Source organism: Schistocerca serialis, chromosome 3 (assembly GCF_023864345.2).
Source record: "Schistocerca serialis cubense isolate TAMUIC-IGC-003099 chromosome 3, iqSchSeri2.2, whole genome shotgun sequence".
In the NCBI taxonomy this organism is placed as follows: Eukaryota; Metazoa; Arthropoda; class Insecta; order Orthoptera; family Acrididae; genus Schistocerca; species Schistocerca serialis.
Genome location: NC_064640.1, coordinates 47,511,750 through 47,531,878, shown reverse-complemented (window position 1 = coordinate 47,531,878; position 20,129 = coordinate 47,511,750). Strand labels below are relative to the sequence as shown.

The 20,129-nt window shown below is 37.6% G+C and overlaps 1 protein-coding gene across 1 annotated transcript in view; it reads left to right on the top strand.

Annotated features, from left to right (window-relative positions):
• LOC126469699 (apolipophorins) overlaps positions 1–20,129 on the top strand; it is a 738,135-nt gene that overhangs the window by 507,247 nt on the left and 210,759 nt on the right. The window contains exons 51-52 of the mRNA XM_050096873.1: positions 6,800–6,971; positions 17,175–17,356. Of these exons, the coding sequence (XP_049952830.1) occupies positions 6,800–6,971; positions 17,175–17,356 (354 nt within the window). The remainder of the gene's footprint in view (positions 1–6,799; positions 6,972–17,174; positions 17,357–20,129) is intronic.

Below are 20,129 nucleotides of genomic sequence, written 5' to 3'. Positions count from 1 at the left end.
TTGGAAAGACCACATGGATAATATTGTGGGGAAGGCAAGCCAAAGGTTGCGTTTCATTGGCAGGACACTTAGAAGATGCAACAAGTCCACTAAAGAGACAGCTTACACTACACTCATTCGTCCTCTGTTAGAATATTGCTGTGCGGTGTGGGATCTTTACCAGGTGGGATTGACAGAGGACATCGAAAGGGTGCAAAAAAGGGCAGCTCGTTCTTTATTATCATGTAATAGGGGAGAGAGTGTGGCAGATATGATACGCGAGTTGGGATGGAAGTCATTAAAGCAAAGACGTTTTTCGTCACGGCGAGATCTATTTACGAAATTTCAGTCACCAACTTTCTCTTCCGAATGCGAAAATATTTTGTTGAGCCCAACCTACATAGGTAGGAATGATCATTAAAATAAAACAAGAGAAATCAGAGCTCGAACAGAAAGGTTTAGGTGTTTGTTTGTCCTGTGCACTGTTCGGGAGTTGAATGGTAGAGAGATAGTATGATTGTGGTTTGATGAACCCTTTGCCAAGCACTTAAATGTGAATTGCAGAGTAGTCATGTAGATGTAGATGTAAATGTATACTCATACACTGAATCTTCCTGGTGGCAGAATCATTTCACTCCAAAACATAATGCCAATAAATAGTGATCTTTTCTTTATTTCTTTCACTTGAGTACCTTATGTATAACATGTCGTACAGAACATATCATGGGACTTTTATCCTGTTTTACAAAGGTTATTTGTTCAGTGTGGTGACTTTATTATCACAACCCAATTTTGTCACAGTTGTGTTGTATTGACCATGACAGAAACAGTAGTAGTAGTAGAAGTAGTAGTAGCAGCAGCAGTAGGATAGTAGTAATAGCAATAGTAATATTAAAAATTATAACAAAACCTACTCGTGACAACACCAGGAGGAAACATCTCAGGGCACAGAAAGTTAAGACTGAACAACCAAATGTTAACCAGAAAACAGTAAATAAATAAAGCTATGCCAGGATGTTTACAAGTCCAAATTCTTATTTATTGTGAGTTCTTATCTTGTAGTACTAAATTAAGACACTGGATTCAGGATGATAGCAGTTCAAATCCCCATCCAGCCACCCACATTTACATTTTCCTCATAATCCTTCCGTATTCTGAGCATTAGAGGTATTAGAGATAAAGTTAGTGAACTGCTTATAGATGTTGAGTCTGAAATTATTGGTATATCTGAACACTTCTTAAATAAGGAGATAATTCAGAGGCTTCCTTTACCAGGATACAGGTTGGCTGGCAGGTATGTGAAAAACGGCATCCCATTTGAGTCAATTGATGTTTCAAAGTACTGCACTGAAAAGGTGTTTGAATGTTGTGCAGGTGTGGTTAAATTTAACGGAGCTAAACTTCTAACTGTTGTTATTTATAGATCCCCAGACTCCGATTTCACAACATTTTTGCTAAAGCTAGAGGAGGTTCTGGGTTCACTTTATAGGAAATACAAAAAGTTAGTTATATGTAGTGACTTCAATATTAATTGTATAAGTGATTGTGCAAGGAAGAGGATGCTGGTAGACCTCTTTAATTCATATAATCTTATGCAAACCATATTCTTTCCAACGAGAGTGCAAGGGAACAGTAGAACAACCATAGACAACATTTTTGTTCATTCATCATTACTAGAAGGGCATTCTGTTAGCAAAAAGGTGAATGGCCTTTCAGATCATGATGCACAAATTTTAACTTTAAAAGATTTTTGTGCTGCAACACGTGTTAAATATAGTCATCAGCTGTTCAGGAAAGCTGATCCAGTTGCTGTAGAGACCTTTGTAAACCTTATAAAGGAACAAGAGTGGCAAGATGTTTATAGCGCTGATACAGTAGACAATAAATATAATGCTTTTCTCAAGACTTTTCTCATGCTCTTTGAAAGTTGCTTTCCATTAGAACGTTTAAAACAGGGAACTAGCACAAACAGGCAGCCTGGGTGGCTGACTAGAGGGATAAGAATGTCTTGTAGAACAAAGCGGCAATTATATCAAAACATTAGAAACAGTCAAAATCTAAATGCAGCAGCCCATTACAAACAGTATTGTAAGGTGCTTAAAAATGTTATTAGGAAGGCAAGAAGTATGTGGTATGCAGATAGAATAGCTAAGTCTCAGGATAAAATTAAAACCATATGGTCAGTCGTAAAGGAAGTTGCTGGTCTGCAGAGACAGGCCGAGGATATACAATCAGTGCGTAGTGGAAATGTCCGTGTTACTGATAAGTCGCATATATGTACAGTATTTAATAATCACTTTCTGAATATAGCAGGTGAACTAAATATAAACCTAGTCCCAACAGGGAATTATATAGCGCTCTTAGAAATAAGTGTTCTGAGACTGTTACCTGAAATGCTCCTCCATGATACTGACAAGAGGGAGATTGAGTTAATAATTAAATCACTAAAGACCAAGAACTCTCATGGATATGATGGGGTATCTAGCAGAATACTGAAGTATTGTTCTATGTATGTTAGCCCAGTTCTCAGCCATATCTGTAACTTTTCCTTTAGGAGTGGTCGGTTTCCTGACCGATTAAAGAACTCGATAGTGAAGCCACTTTATAAAAAGGGAGACATTGATAAAGTTGACAATTTTAGACCTATTTCTATGCCATCGGTGTTTGCTAAAGTTATCGAGAAGGTTGTATATACAAGGTTACTGGAGCATTTAAATTCACATAATTTGCTGTCAAATGTTCAGTTTGGTTTTAGAAATGGCTTAACAACTGAAAATGCTATATTCTCTTTTCTCTGTGAGGTTTTGGACGGATTAAATAAAAGGTTGCGAACGCTAGGTGTTTTCTTCGATTTAATGAAGGCTTTTGACTGTGTTGATCACAAAATATTACTGCAGAAGTTGGACCATTATGGAGTAAGGGGAGTAGCTTACAATTGGTTCGCCTCTTACTTTAAGAACAGAAAGCAGAGGGTAATTCTCCACAATATTGAGAGTGGTAGTGATGTTCAGTCCCAATGGGGCACTGTTAAGTGGGGCGTTCCCCAAGGGTCGGTGCTGGGGCCACTGCTGTTTCTTATTTATATAAATGATATGCCTTCTAGTATTACAGGTGATTCAAAAATATTTCTGTTTGCTTATGACACCAGCTTGATAGTGAAGGATCTTATGTGTAATATTGAAACAGTAACAAATAATGTAGTTCATGAAATAAGTTCGTGGCTTGTGGAAAATAATTTCATGCTAAATCACAGTAAGACTCAGTTTTTACAATTTATAACTCACAATTCAACAAGACCCGATATTTTGATCAGACAGAATAGGCATATTATAAGCGAGATGGAACAGTTCAAGTTCCTAGGCATTCGGATAGATGGTAAGCTGTTGTGGAAAGCCCATGTCCAGGATCTTGTTCAGAAGCTAAATGCTGCTTTATTTACCATTAGAACAGTATCTGAAATAAGTGACACTTCAACACGAAAAGTAGTCTACTTCGCATATTTTCATACACTTATGTCGTATGGTATTATTTTTTGGGGTAATTCTTCTGATTCAAAGAGGGTATTTTTGGCTCAAAAACGGGCTGTTCGAGCTATGTGTGGTGTAAGTTCGAGAACCTCTTGTCGACCCCTATTCAAAAATCTGGGAATTCTGACATTGCCCTCACAGTATATATTTTCTTTAATGTCGTTTGTTGTTAGCAATATTAGCCTATTCCCAAGAGTTAGCAGCTTTCACTCAGTTAATACTAGGCAGAAATCAAATCTGCATGTAGAATGCACTTCCTTGACTCTTGTGCAGAAAGGAGTGCAGTATTGTGCTGCATCCATTTTCAATAAGCTACCACAAGAACTCAAAAATCTTAGCAGTAGCCCAAACTCTTTTAAGTCTAAACTGAAGAGTTTCCTCATGGCTCACTCCTTCTATTCTGTCGAGGAGCTCCTGGAAGAGCTAAAAAATTAAGCAAATTCCAGTGTTACATTGTTGATTTTCTTCATTTAAACTTACGACTTGTCACCTGAATATGTTTTTTTATATTTCATTTTATCTGTTTCTAATATCATGTTATAATTTCATGTATTGACTCGTTCCATGACCATGGAGACTTCTCCTTAATTTGGTCCCACGGAACAATAAATAAATAAATAAATACATCTACATCCACATGTGCTCTTTCTCTAATGAGCTTGTTGTCCATGGAACATTACACATAGATATTCCTTCCACCCTTTAGACACTGCAATACCATAGTCATACCTGGATATTTAAAAGTATCAGAGAGAAATAACAGAAAAGGAACTTTCAGAAATACTGTAGAGAAAAAAATGTAGGAAGTATCTAATGAAAATGAAAAAAAGTAACAGCATATGATTTTACTTATTGCTTGAGGTTCAGTAAGGAACTGTATGTAAAGAAAAAAGCTAACTTTCCGTGGGCACAAAACAAATGAAGCCTAAATGGGTTACAAGTCAGATACTGGCTTACCAATAGAAAAGAAAGATGTGAATTGTTCAGAGTACTGAAAAAATATTTTGACAAGTGACAGCTGTCTGAGGAGTACATAATTTTGTTGTATTATACACATATCAAAAAAAGTTTTGCATCACCTCAGTTCCGAGAGCTCCGGAACCTGTACAGAAAGTTGGAATAGAGATCAACACAAACATCATTTCTGCCCTTTTTATTGCTCATGAAAATCACACTTTGCATGTTGTACCACCATACAGCGAGACCTTCAGAGCTGGTGGACCAGTTTGCTGTACACACCGGTACCTCTAATACCCAATAGCACCACCTCTTGCATTGATGCATGCCTGTATTTGTTGTGGCATACTATCTACAAATTCATCAACGCACTTTTGGTCCAGATTGTCCCACTCCTCAACAACGATTTGGTGTAGATACCTCTGAGTGGATGGTGGGTGACGTTGTCCATAAACAGCCCTTTTCAATCTAACCCAGGCATGTTTGATAGGGGTCGTGTCTGGAGAACATGCTTGCCCCTATAGTCGAGCAATGTCGTTGTCCTGAAGGAAGTCATTCACAAGATGTGAATGATGGGGGCACAAATTGTCATTCATGAAGATGAATACCGTGCCAATATGCTGCTGATATGGTTGCACTATCAGTTAGAGGATGGTATCCACATATCGTACAGCCCTTATGGTGCCGTCAGTGACCACCAGTGCTGTACGTCGGCCCGACATCATGCCATCCAAAACAGCAGGGAACCTCTACCTTGCTGCACTCACTGGAAAATGTGTCTTAGGCATTCAGCCTGACTGGGTTGCCTCCAACCACATCTCTGACGATTGTCTGGTTGAAGGCATAGTCTATACTCATCGGTGAAGAAAACATGGTGCCAGTCCCGAGCAGTCCATTTGGTGTGTTGTTGGGTCCATCTGTACCACACTGCATGGTGTTGTGGTTGCAAAGATGGACCTCGCCATGAACGTCAGGAGTGAAGATGAGCATCGTGCAGCCTATTGCGCACAATTTGAGTCATAACATGACATCGTGTGGCTGCACGACAAGCATTATTCATCATGGTGTTGTTGCTGTCAGGGTTCCTCTGAGCCATAATCTGTAGGCAACGGTCATCCAGTGCAGCAGTAGCCCTTGGGTGCCCTAAGCAAGGCATGTCATTGACAGTTCCTGTCTCTCTGTATCTCCTCCATGTCCGAACAACATCGCTTTGGTTCACTCGGAGACACCTGGACACTTCCCCTGTTGAGAGCCCTTCCTGGCACAAAGTAACAATGCAGACATGATCAAACCATGGTACTGACTGTCTAGGCATGGTTGGACTACAGACAATATGAGCTGCATACCTTCTTCCTGGTGGAATGACTGGAACTGATCGGCTATTGGATCCTCTCCACCTAATAGGTGCTGCTCATGTGCAATTTCTTACATCTTTGGTCAGGTTTAGTGACATCTCTGAACAGTCAAAGGGACTGTGTCTGTGATACAATATCCACAGTAAACGTCTATCTTCAGGAGTTCTGTGATCCGGGATCATGCAAAATTTTTTTGATGCGTGTACGCTCTCCTTTGTATCTGTAAGTCTCATAAGATTTATGTGCTTCATTCATTATATGAGAATTTTGATAAAGAGCAATTTACACAACCCTGTTTATACTTTCTGTTTTTGTTTACATACTCCTTACAATAAACTTTAACATAGGTGTAACTAAAAGTTAAGTGACTAGCAAAGAAACAGAAAATATGATTATTTGCAGTGCTTAGCTGGTTTCCATTTGCTGTTTAGCATATACAGATCCTCCTTGTGTCAGTACATAAAGATTCTCATATGTTCATGTTTCCTTTTTATGACAGGGAAATGAAATGGTTCATAAAATAAGCAGCCCTACTTCTTGTAATTTTTGCAATGTCAAAGGGTTTAATGTAAATGTAATTCACCCTCAATTGTGTGATGTTTCTGAGGTGTGAGAAATAAGTGAAGGGAAAGAAATTCAATGGTTTTCTTAATTTGTGGACTTTGTTTGATTTCATGGGCTGGAAACATCAATAACACACTTGCACTCTCAAAACTGAGGCATGCTCTTTTTCTCAAAGTCTTTTGCTGACAGCTGGGTAATATTTGTCTTGTGTTTTGCAAATTAAATAAACCTGTAAATAGTAGTCTTGCTTAGATAGCTCAATTTAGAATAATATTAATAAAAAATTGTGAATTGAATTGGATTGTAAAGACTCATAAATCTTTCACTTCTGGTTCAAATTTTATTTTCCTGTGAATTTTCTATTTTTCACTATAAATTTAACTAGTGAATCTAATTGTTGTTCTCACCTTATTTCAGAAAAGAGCACAGGATGAGCTGTCTTACCTGAAGGGTAAATATTTTGGGAAATATCCAGAGTACAAAGTAAATGGGTCAGTATTAAAAGATAAAGAAATGAATGCTACTGGACACTTCTACCTGAACTTCGATGAGAAACTTGTGGCTGTTACTGTTCTAAACCAGAGGCCAGGTAAGGAGAAATATTCATCATATTGATTATGACAACTTGCACCTTGATATTATTTAATACATTATTTACAGTATTCATTATGTTGTCCAACGGAGTTTGTTGTTCAACCACTACTGGATTTCTAGTGAACATACTGAAACTATTTTCTTCACAATAAATTATGCAGTTTTTAAAAGCATAAGAGGTTGTGTTTATAATGGCAATTACAATAATTCAGTCATATTTGAAAACACTTATAAAAAACAGAGATATAAGAGGAATTCAGAAGTCCAATCTTCAGGGTTTTGTGAGTCAGTGCACTACTGTGGATTTAATGAATTTAATAAGTATACTAAATATGTCTGAGAGCTCCCAAATACACTGCCTGACAAAAAAATAGTGAAGCACCCAAAAGACCTTGTTGGATGTTGATGTAACTTTGTATGAGAGTAATCCCAAAATTAAGGTCTTCTATTTTTTTTTTTTTTGTAAGTGCATAGAGCTGTTTATTTCTGCAATGGTTTACATCAGTTTACAGCTTGAACATTTACCTATTTTTCGACATATTCACCATTTCTGTCGATGCATTTTTGTAGACACTGTGGCAGTTTTCGTATGCCTGTGTCAAACCAGCTCTCCACCATGCTGTTCAGAAAGTTATGAACCTCTTCTTTCATCTTGTCATCTGAGCTGAGTCACTGGGACCATAATTAACACTGACAGGTACTGTGAGACTTTGAAAAAGCTCAAACAGGAAATTCGGAACTGGAGAAGAAAAATGTTGAGCAAGGGCATACACATTCTCCATGACAATGATTGCCCACACATTGCTCAGTAAACCATTGCTCTCCTGCAACAGTTTCAGTGGAACTTAATCACCCACCCACCCTATAGTCCTAATTTGGTGCCCAATGACTATCATCTGTTCCTTAGGTTAAAAGAACATTTGGCCAGAAAGCGAGTCAGATCCAGTGATGAGGAGAAAGAAGAGGTTCATAATTTTCTGAACATCATGGCAGTGAGCTAGTATGACATGGGCAAACAAAAACTGCTACATTGTCTACAAAAATGCATCAATAGAAATGGTGATTATGTTGAAAAATAGATAAATGTTTAAGCTGTAAACTGATGCAAACCATTGTAGAAATAAACAGGTCAATGTACTTATAAAAAAAAAAAATAGGAGACCTTATGTTTGGGATTACCCTCATACAACTACACAACATTGGCAGGTATGTAAATGATTAGTTGTTCACATCTGTCCCAGATAGAACATGTGTGGGACCAGCTTTAATGTCAACACTGTACCAGAGCCAGTATCAAGGATATCAAGGACCAGTTACAATAGCTATGGGCCAGCTTGCCTCAGGAGAGGCATCAGTGCTTGCATCCATGCCAAGGGGATGTATACTGATAAGTGGGCTCATACTGCCAAGTCCTTCATAAATTTGGCCTGACTTTGCAATCAGGAAAATAACATCACATACACTCTCAGCCCATGAAGTTACATTTTATTTCCTCCTCCCCTTCTAGATGTTCAATATTTTTGTTAGACACTGTATATTGTAGGAGATATTTTCCATGTTGTCGCCTTTTTTGCCTCGAGAATCTATAAAAATACACTTTACAGTGTGGTTCCTAGTTAGAAATGATTCTTTTGGCCAAAAATAAAAGACATGTAGTTTTCCTGTATCCTGTTTCTTAAACAGAGCTGTGGTTAATGTACTTTTGAAGTACTGTCTGCCAGGTCATGGTACGTTTTGCACATTCACCAGATATTTCTTAGTTGTTGATCTGTTCCACATGCTGCCTTAGAAACTGGTGAGATAAATTACTGTGAAGAAGGGGACAGTGCATATAGTAGCATCTTTGTCCAAAAACAAGCATTTCTTGTCTGACTGCCCAGCTGCTGAACACTGGTCATGCCAAGAATAGGTGGGATTCATGATACTTATGTATACTGCACTGTTGAGAATCAGTTGGACAAACTTTGTCATTGTAGATTGTAACTACCCACACCATGATGAATGGAATCAGTCCAGTATGACACTGCCTGATACACTCCACTCCTGCAAGGTTCCAGGAGAACTTCCGTGAAGTTTGGAAGGGAGGAGGTAAGGTACTGGTGAAGGAAAGCTGTGAGGGCAGGTTGAGAGTCATGTGAGGATAGCTCAGTTGGTAGAGTAGTTCCCCATTAAAGGCAAAGGTCCAAGGTTCAAGTACTGGTCTGAAACACAGTTTTAAACTTCCAGGAAGTTTCAAATCATCATTCACTCCACTGCAGACTGAAAATTCAATGTGGAAACAATCCTTCTGTCTGTAGCTATGAAACTGTCTCTGAAGTGTCCTTTCTTCCAAGAACGCAAGTCCCACAATGTTGTAGGTGAATTTCTGTGAAGATTGGAAGGTGGGAAATGAGATACTGATGGAAATAAAGCTGTGGTTGTGGAATGTGGCTCATGTTTGGCAGCCCCAGATCTACTATATTTCCAAACCAGGGCAAAAACTTTATAGTGCCCCCCCCCCCCCATTTTTTTTGAGTGTTTTAGATAGGATGTCAAAAAATTTTCAAAAAATATGTTTATTTTGTGGTGCACATATATGTTCAAGGAAATATAAGACATGTTGTTTGGTCTTAAGTGTGCCAAAGTGCAAAGCCATGCCTCTTCACACAGCATTTTTGCATCGAATGTCACTGTATTTTGCTCTGTGGAATTCAAACATGTAAATTTTGTAATGGAAGCCATCAAATCTATATGCAGGACAGTGGAAATGAAAGTGTCCCATGGTGCCTCTCCTGCTCCCAGTCAGCTGGTTTAACATCCTACCCCCTTAAAAAAACTCACAATTAATATGGGGTGGGATGATTTGTAACTGGGAGAATAAGAACTCTTCAGAAAATTTGTACTCTTTATTGCCTATTAGCTAATAACTTTCTCTTATGTGTGACACAAAATTAAATACAGAAATCATAAAACCAGAAAAGGCAAGAGACAAGCAAGACTTTACACATTTCTTCAATCCTTAGGTTGCAGCGTAGCTTTACACAAGTGTGCTTTCCTTTCTGTGAAAGTATCTATTACCTCAACGAAGTTCGCCAGAAGATTTGCTACATGAAAAACCAAAATGTTGTCATCTAATACTGAAAAAGCTGTTAATATGAATAGTACCCAAATCTGGTGTTGTTTCTTGATTTGATTACATCTACTTCATCACTGTTTGCTTGATAAAATGAAATAAGCCTTTCTAATATTGCAGCAATTGTTATAGATGTAAAATAAATGAGACTGTTTTGCCACAAATGATCATTTTTATCTACTTCATGTACATAAATAACACGATAGAACATAATTCACGAAGTACCAAAGTATATTAGGCCTACTACAGGCAACAAGTTTTATGTTGGGATATAGTTTCACATTTCATTCATACACTCCAGTTTCCCAAGTTTGAGATCAAAAAGTAATAGTATGAAATTTTTATATAAATTTAGAATCATCATAATTTTCTACATAATTTGTGTAATGTCTAGATTTTTTCTCAACAAACAATCTTGTCAACACTAATTCTGTAACAATTCCTGCCATTCTCAAAACTTATTCTCTGGCTAACTTCACTAACCCTGCCTGAAATACCAGTTTAGTTACCCTGCATTTATTTTCCGGTTCGGTGTTGTTATGCGTTCATAAAACACATTTGCCATGCTATTCCAAAATTAGGACTGTAGATGTGGCCCTTAGTAGTGTAGCAATCTGGCAAAAAATTTCTGTCAAAATACTTGGAATTTCATTTTCTTGGATACACCAAGAAGACTAATATGTACCTGTTATACCGGTTAGTCATTTGCTTCCATTCTATTAGTCTGAATCTATGGATTTTACTAATAATTATAACAAAATTTATCATTTGCACACTCAATCAACCACATAAACAAACAGTGATTGGCATTCACTCATTCAGGTTTATTTGTCTCAGCTCATATGACCTGTCGCCTTGTGTGTGGGAAAGTTTTTTATTTCTAGATGCAAGAGGGATTCCCCTAGCAGAGACATTACACACACTATGCACTCATTCAAAAATGAGCTTGTGATTCATTCCGAAATCAACTTAGAATGTGTTCAAAGATTTCAAAAACTAATTGGGATGTGTTTCAAAATTGTGTGAATAATCGATAGACCAACAATGCTCTAGATACAAGGCATTTTGTAAAACAAAGTTTTTTTCTTCATGAATATGAATTTGGCATCCCCTGAAATTGGTGCTCAGGGCAGATACCCTCCATTGTGTCACATGTGTCATGTTAGTGACATGCTGTGTTCTTTGCTGTTTCCATTGTATGGAGAGAACCAGTGGATGCACAACAGTTTCCTATTTCTGTCACACCAAAAATAGCTGGAATCACAAAAAAAGTGCAATATACTAGTTCCCCATACTCTTTAAGGCACATTCATGACAGTGCATAATTACCTGTATCAGTATCTCCTGAGAATGTGACAGTGAATGATGATGAGTACAGTGATGAACATACAACAGACAGTAGGATGTATCTTGCTGACCCAACATTTCAAAGCCCCAAAACTGTGACTGTAGGTAAGAAATGGCCTGCTGGCAATGAACTGATGCCTATACAGAAGAATTAGCATTAACTCTGGCAGAAAATGAAGAAATGAAGTTGGATGGACACATTTCTGTCTGTGATGATTCAGCTTGGCATGGCACACCTCCACTTTTTAAAATCTAGTTAGTCATGACTGGAAATAAATATGACATTGCTTTCAGCTATAAAAGTAATTTTGATATGCTAGTGACATTTCTTAAGCAGTGGTGTATTAAATAAAGCACACTAGATGTAAAGTAGCCAGTGATTACATTTTTCCATGCAAACTCAGTGAATGAGTTATATAATTCAAATTATAATAAATATAACCAATAATAAAAAGATTACTAGTTAGTTGTCAGGTAGTGATATGAGTGTAAAAGACATGAAACTATCAAAGTATTTAACCAAACAGTCTTCTCGTGTGTGCATCAAAGACACATGCACAGTGCAGTAGCATAGTTCTACAGCACCACAGCAGAAAACATGGTCTGCAGCAGTCAGGAGACAGTATGCAGAAAAAGATGCTCAATGGAAAAGCTGTCACAGCACTATCTGGCAGAGAAATGTGTAGGTGTGTGCAGCTCCATTACATGCATGTGTTACAAGAATCAGATGTGCCATGGCAGTTGCAGCTCAATTTCTGCCTTGTCAGTGTGGGGAATGCCTTATACTATAGAATAAAAATCAGAATGCTGACTCAGTCTCTTCATATGTGCAGACTGGAGGCTAGAGGCCACAGTACTGCTACAGTGAATGATATGTGTCAGTGTGACATCTGTGTAGTGTCTTTGTTAGGTTTCTGAGCAGAGACTTGGTCCATAAGCTTAGCTGGTTGACGTTCTTTTCTCTCTCTGCTGCTCAACATCACGTCTATTCATTGAATAGCAACTCATCTCCATATTGCTGCTTACAAAAAATCATAGTTCTGATGGAAGATAAGTAATCAATGTTAGAAAGTACTCAGAAGGAAGTTGGATGCATAAATATGAAGACCATAATATATGAAGAACTCTAGAATGGACGTTTACAGTACACTGGATGGAAAAGGTTTCACAGTTGTGGCTCTGAAATAATACCTTCTGCCATATTGGATGGGTCTTTACACCATATTCCTCAGACCTTGTAAACTGTTCCTTCCCATGCATCATCTTGGACCTTCTGTAGCATCTGTAGTCACAACCATGGCCAGAGTCCACAAATTCTTCATACCATGCTGTGTAGAAGACAAATCACATGATGTACTGGTTTGTAGATTTCCTTCAAAATATTTGTTGAAGGACCAGGATAATGTGGAGACCTGGATAGTGCCTATACACTTCTACACATATGCTACCAAGTTAAATAAGGGTAATCAATTATCACATTGTCGCCAACTACTTTCTATTGTTTCCTTTACAAATAACAGAAGACCACAGTCTAAACTCACAAAAGGAAGGGCATACACAAGAGCTCCACACTTCCAATTTCCACTGGAGCAAAAGCACAATTATCATCTTCCAATAACCCTCATTATTCATTAGACAACAGCTTCAGCTAGCTTGTTGCTCCACATTCCAATAGGTGGCCTCTTCCTAAACAGTCAGTGTACACGTGGTAAATGGCAATGTCCCTTAGAAAGCAGGCAATTGACTAAGATGGTTCCCATGCAAACACAAAGGAGTGCACTTCCAAAAATTTTCAAACTTTTCTCTAGAATAACTTTACCAACACCTGAATACAGGCTTCCAAATTACACCTCCACACCACCTCCACCACAGAGGGCTCCAAACTTGCCCCTGCATTGCACAAGGGCCACTGCCTGACTTCTGAATTTCTCAAGCTGCCAACAGCTCCACTAAATTATTTTAATCTGCAGACATGTCAGTCAGTTAGCCACCAGAACAGAAAGTATGCTCCTCGACTGCCCATTTGCTGTTAATGCTCATAGTACAGATGTAAGATGCCACTGTTTGCCAACACTGTCAGTAGTTTGTTCCCAAAGGTTAATAGGAAACATGAGCCACTAAGTGGGTCCACTATTCTTTAAAAACAGCTGAGCCTTATAACACCACTTTGCTTCAGTAAGATTAGGGGAACCCCACTCTTTATGTCCAGGCTGGAGAATAGCCACAGTCCCACAGGCACCAAAAGCTGATGAGGCCATTCACAAGAGCACTCAGCACTAGCTGACAGGCACACCCTAGAAATGCTATGTTAAGCCTCTCACTCCTATAAAAATATTTATATAAAACTTTTTTCTTAGTTTTAATTATATTTTGAATCTTTTTTTATGCAAAGTTGGTATCTCTGATTTGCCATTTGACCACGGGATTGAAAGTTCTGGGCCTTTGATTGTAGTGTCCGTCCGAAGATTCCCGGCATGTCCCCAATGGTACCAGCAGCGACAGCAATTGTAGCCGTGAGGTCTTCTATTTCCACAAGGTTTCATACACCAACTGTCACAAGAGAAAGAAATCCAAACATGTGAGGTCAGGGGACACGGGTGGCAAGGCCACAGGGCAACCCGTCCACCTTGCTGTAGTGGTAACATTGGTTCCCATAAGATCACTGAAGGTGATATGGGCTTCCAGTCTGCAGAGTGCTGTTGGCAAGAGGGGTGCACTCAGACCTTGTGAGGCAAAACTGAGGAACTACTTGATTGAGAAGTAGTGGCTCCAGTCCCGTAAACTGACTTATGGCCAGGAGAGTGGTGTGCTGAGCACATGCCCCTCCATATCTGCATCCAGTGACGCCTGTGGGCTGAGGATGACATGCAGGTCAGTCAATAGTGTTGGGCCTTCATGGCCTGTTCGGGGGGCCTTTAGTTTTACTTTAGAATGGTGCGCGCATGCACACACACACACACACACACACACACACACACACACACACACACACAGACTTGTGCAGCAGCTGCATTGTGAAAGCTGAATGCACAATGTTGGAACTACAGCAAGTATTCAACCCGCTGAACTGCAGTCCCTTCATTGTGTTGTCAACTGCCAGAATGGAGCTGTACTGGTGCATATGTGTGTGTGTGTGTGTGTGTGTGTGTGTGTGTGTGTGTGTGTGTGTGTCATTTATGTGCCTGTTGATGACTCAACACATTTACTATTTGTTTAATTGTCATTTAACCAGTTATTTTTACTTTTTATTGATCTTCTTGGGTTCCACTGAACCATCTTACCCAAACCTACTGTGCCATAATATGAAAACTTTCGGGCATAGTTAATGAGTTAGTTTATTTCACATTCCATGGATAATTTTGCACAGTAAATAGTAATGATGTGAAACAAGTTATTTTGTATTCACGTCCCAGATTAATTTTTAAATATGGCTACAAGCTGCCACTTATAATTTTTTAAAACATACAAATCTTAGTTAGTTATTTCTACCCATCACATTTTACACACAAAAAGCAAAAAGGGAGAGAGTGAGTGAGTGAGAGAGAGAGAGAGAGAGAGAGAGAGAGAGAGAGAGAGAGAGGAAAAAGAGGAAAAAAAAAAGAAAAAGAAAAAACAGAAATCCTTCTATACAACAGAAGGAGGTGTCAAGGAAATACTTTTTCAGTTTGTTGTCTGTCAGACAGTTTAAATCACAGGATAAGTTATCAAAACTTTTAGTTGCAGCATTGTGCATCCCTTTTCATGCTAAAGAAAAGATTAATGTGAAGTAATAACTGTCATTTTCCTTCTGGTATTGTAATTACATACATCATTGTTCCTTTTGAACTGTAGTTGAATATTTACAACAAACTTCATATGGGAATAAATACAGGCCTACTGTGAAGCAATAGGCAGAATGGGCAGTTCCTTAAACAGATGTGTACAAGCACAGTTTTGAGCAACGAAGACTTCCTTTCTTAATGAAGAGTTACCCCAGAAAGTTATTCCATATCACATTATTGATTGAAAATATCCAAAATAGTCAAGCTACTGATTTGTCCCTTCCAAGATTTTTGATGATTCTAAGTGCAAATGTGGCTGAACTAAGTTGTTTTAGGAATTCAAAATTGTGATTTTTCCAGTTTAAATTCTCTTCAATATGACAACTAAGAATTTTGAAGTTTCCACCCTATTTATTATTTCCTCGCCTTGTATTACCCTTATCATTGGTATTGGTATCTCTATATCTAAACAACTGGATATATGATGTCTTTTTAAAATTGAGGGTGAGACCATTTGTGAAAAACCAGTCAGTGATACTATTAAGAACATTGTCTACCATTTCTTCTTTTTCTGTATGTGTGCTTGGATTGATTACAATACTAACTGCAAAAAGTATTAATTCTGCTTGTTGTGTATTAGATGAAAGATCATTTACATATGTGAAGAACAGTAGTGGACCTAAGAGTTAGCTTTGGGGATCCCCACATGCGACTTCTCCCCAGTCATAATTACATCCCCAGACTATATTGATTGAACTACTAAGTACAACTTTCTGCATTCTTTTGGTTAGATATAATGTTATCCATTTGTTGGTTTTACCATCAATCCCATAAAACTTCAGTTTATCTAGAAGAATATTGTGATTCACACTGTCAAAGACCTTGGATTGGTCACAGAAAATACCAGCTGGAGCTATTTTGTTATTTAATGCTTGCAAAATTTGGTGAGTTACTATTTAAATGGCATTTTCAGTAGAGCAACTCTTCTAAAATGAAAACTGTGATTAGCTGAGGTGAGATACTAGGATGCTATACCAGTACATCACCTGTCAAAAATTTTGGAATGTGATTTCAACAGTGAAACATGTCAGTAGTTACTGACATCTCTCCTATTACCTTTCTCAAGTTGGTGTTTGACAATAGCATATTTCAGTCTCTTTGGAAAAATAGCTTAAATTAATAAGGCATTATGTACTTCATATAAGACTGGGTTTATTATGTGGGAAAAAAATCTTTAGTACTCTATTGGAAACCTCATCAAAAGAGCTTCTGTTTATGAGTGTGACATAGTGCTGTGGTTTCTCTTTTTTTTTTTTTTTTTTTTTTGCCCCTATACTTTCTACAACATTTAAGAAATTATTATTACATATATTTGCTACGTGTGACTCATCATTTATAGCCTTTCCATTCAGTTCAACAGTGAAGTTATTCTATTCTGTGGCCATTTGTCCTGTTTCCCATTTAACTAAATTCCATAGAGCCTCAAATCTGTTGTCAGGATTATTGATTTCTGACTTTATGTGCATGACGATGATGATTATGATGATGATGATGATAGTAATTATAATTATAGAAAGTAAGATATTTGTGAAATTATGTATACATGTGTGTATTATCATAGATGAGAATGTTTTGAACTGCTCTAGGGAATTTCTGCACAATCGAGAGCTCACTAATGAAAGGATTAGTTTAATTTCAGACAATAATTTTGTCACTAATCCTTTTGATGTTCCATAACTTTAGAACTGGTTGCCTCCAATGCCTTTTGCAGCATAAACTGTTTGGATTTCACCTATTAATATTTTTGTGTTTTAAAACAGTATTGATAAAACATATATTGTCTTTATAGTACTTCTTCTATCATAAATCATACACTGCATAATTGAGAATAATTAAATATTTATTTCTCTATTTTACATTAGAGTAGGAATTTATAACAGTACTCTATTGAAATATTTTTCATAAATAATTATTTCAGATGTCTTAGAAAGTTTTTATGTGGATGGAAAGATACCAGATTCTCGCAACACACTTCTAAATGTATGGAGAGAGTATGATGATGTCCATGTGTCCGACATATCATTCTATCTCCGATTAAACCACTCGAGATTAATTACATCGAAACTGCTTTGGAGACCTGATCTTCAAACTGATGTTCAGGTAAGTGAACATCTGTTATAAAGTTTTCTTTTGCTGAATGCTCTAATGATCAAGAGGACCAGATTTTCCAAATCATGATCATAGCACAACTGATGCAAATGACTGTAGCCCTGTTGTTGAAAGTCCATCATATGGTGTCGCCAATTCAACTCTAAACTGGGTTCCATGTAAATCTGAACTGTCTAGAGAACTAACAAGGGAAAATCACACAATGTAAAACACAGGTGCAGTATTATGTGTGTATAGCACTCGTGAGAGATTTTGGATCAAGGCAGAGAGTTTATTGTATTGTTCATAAACATATTGCATTAAAAGCATAAATCACAGTGGTATACTTCACAAATGGGTTATAATCATCTTGGAGGAAGTCTGAAAAGCAGATTTTTTGAGAAAAATCTACAGTACTCTTATTTACTACTTTAAAGCAGCAGCATTGTCTGAGAGGCAAGTCTGTGCATGTAAGAATACTGAAAACTTCAGAAGTTTCTTTCATGACTACACAACTGAATGAATAGTAGAGTGCTTAAGACACTGTAGTTAAATCCAGGAGGATTGGAATTTGAATCCTTGTCCAGCTATTCAGATTTATATTTTCCTTTTTTTCTTACTATTAATTAAAATGAATGCTATGATGATTACTTTGGGAAGAACACAGCAAATTTCCTTCCCCAACTATGTCTTATATGTGCTTGTACAGTGTTTCTTGCAGTCTAATTGTTGATACAATATTAAAACATAAAAACACAATGTGTGTGTGTGTGTGTGTGTGTGTGTGTGTGTGTGTTAGCTCTGAAGAAAAACTTTGTTCAATAGATTAGCAAGCTATTATCTTTTTCTGTAAGCTTGCATTCAGCTTAGAGCTTAAATTTGTGTATTGGCAACATGTTGCCATATCAGTATATACACAGTTACAAGATGTTCCCTGCCCCACCATCACAATTTACATAACATTGTCATTTCACTACTACATTACTGGACACATGGGCATGTGGACATAAGGACATGGAATACACACCATTTTTAACAACTGGATATTCCTTGAAAAGACCCTTGCAACCAATCACTGTGTTGCTAATATGATGTGCTGCTGAGCTTTGTAGAAATGAGATGTCTTTAGGTACCATGCCATTTGTAAGTGAAATAAAATATTAATTGTGGAGAAGAACAATAGGAAAAAAAGGCAACAGCAGAACTTAATGTTGGTTAACACCTTCCTTATGCTATCAACATTGTTCAGTGTAAACGTTTTTAAACCTTAATTATGGGTACAAAACAAATTCAGAAGGAGGTGCTACGAGATCTAGTGGGAAAAGCATAAGGAATTACTATACCAGAGTATGATACTGTGTGATTGAGATGCTCACTAACACAGAGTCCTGACAATTGTAATCACATAATAACACAAAAATTTTGAATGAGACAAGGTTTAGTTAGGTTTTTCTGTTTGTTTATCTTCTGAGAGATCAAAAATTTGTTCCCATACCAACTAAGAAAATGAGGTGGTATCTGATATTAATTAAGGAAAAATAATGTTTGATTATAAAATTATAAATGTATTCATTACAAATGAAAAGTTTAGGTGTGGAAGACTTTTGAGTACTTGAAAAATGTTGGACAGCCTATTCTGCAGGCAAGAATAGATGGAGAGTTCTGATGCAGACTGTCTCATTTTAACCATTTGACCATTTTGTTAGGCTCTGTTAGAGCAACAGGCTGGGGCAGCACAGTGTTCCTCTGACAATGACAGAGTCTATTGAAATTAACTATCACAGGACAATCTGGCAATTATATTTATGCATTGACAGAGGAAGTGAAATGTATGATTTGATAAGGATCTCCAAAAAGTGGAGTGGACTTCTTAGTTTTGCCTTTCTTAACTGCAGGGCTGTGTAACCTTACCCAATCACATGGCTGATAGGGTGTGGTACTGCTCTTTTACTTTTTCTCCTTGATCAGTTAAAATTGTGTCAGTGCTGCCAAATGGAGTGCCAGGTGATTTACAAATGCACTAGCCACAGTCTCAGTCCCCTGACTGGTAACTGTTAGGTGCTGTCTTTGTATTATTGTGTTGGACTAGATTTGAGATTGATGTAAGTCTGTGTGCTAAACTTCATACTCTTTTCAAACCCACTCCTGGCAGTAGCTTATCTGTACCAAAGGGTAAACTCATGGGGTGGCCATAGACTACCTCAAAGGAGGTATGTCCTGTGGATTTGTGCACTCAGCTGTTGTATGCAAAAAATGAACATAGTGACCCTATTCTGCGTGTGCCCTGTTTACATATTAGGATAGCATCCATTTAATCATCTTATGAGCTCATTCAACATGGCCATTCACTTTAGGATGAGAAAGTGTGATTGGCCATTTTTTATTCTGAGTAGTTTAGACACTTGTGCAAATAATGAGGACATAAAGTTGTGCCTTGATCAGTTAAGATAGTGTCAGCACTGCCAAATGGAGTGCCAGGTGATTTACAGATGCTCTAGCCACAGTCTCAGTCCCCTGACTGGTAACTGGTTCTGATATTTGGTATCTGGAGAATGATAAATTATTGGCAGTATGTACATGTTTCCTTGCTGGATTTGATAGAAAGGTTCCATTACATCAAGAGTCATAGTTTTGAATGCTTCAGAAGCTTCTGTTAAGGTTTGCAAAGGAATTTATGACCAATTCAGCTGTGATTTCTCACTTCTTGGTGAACGTTTGGATATACTTACAATGTCATGGAACTGACCAAGCCACCAATATCATGTAGCAATAATAGTGTTTTTAG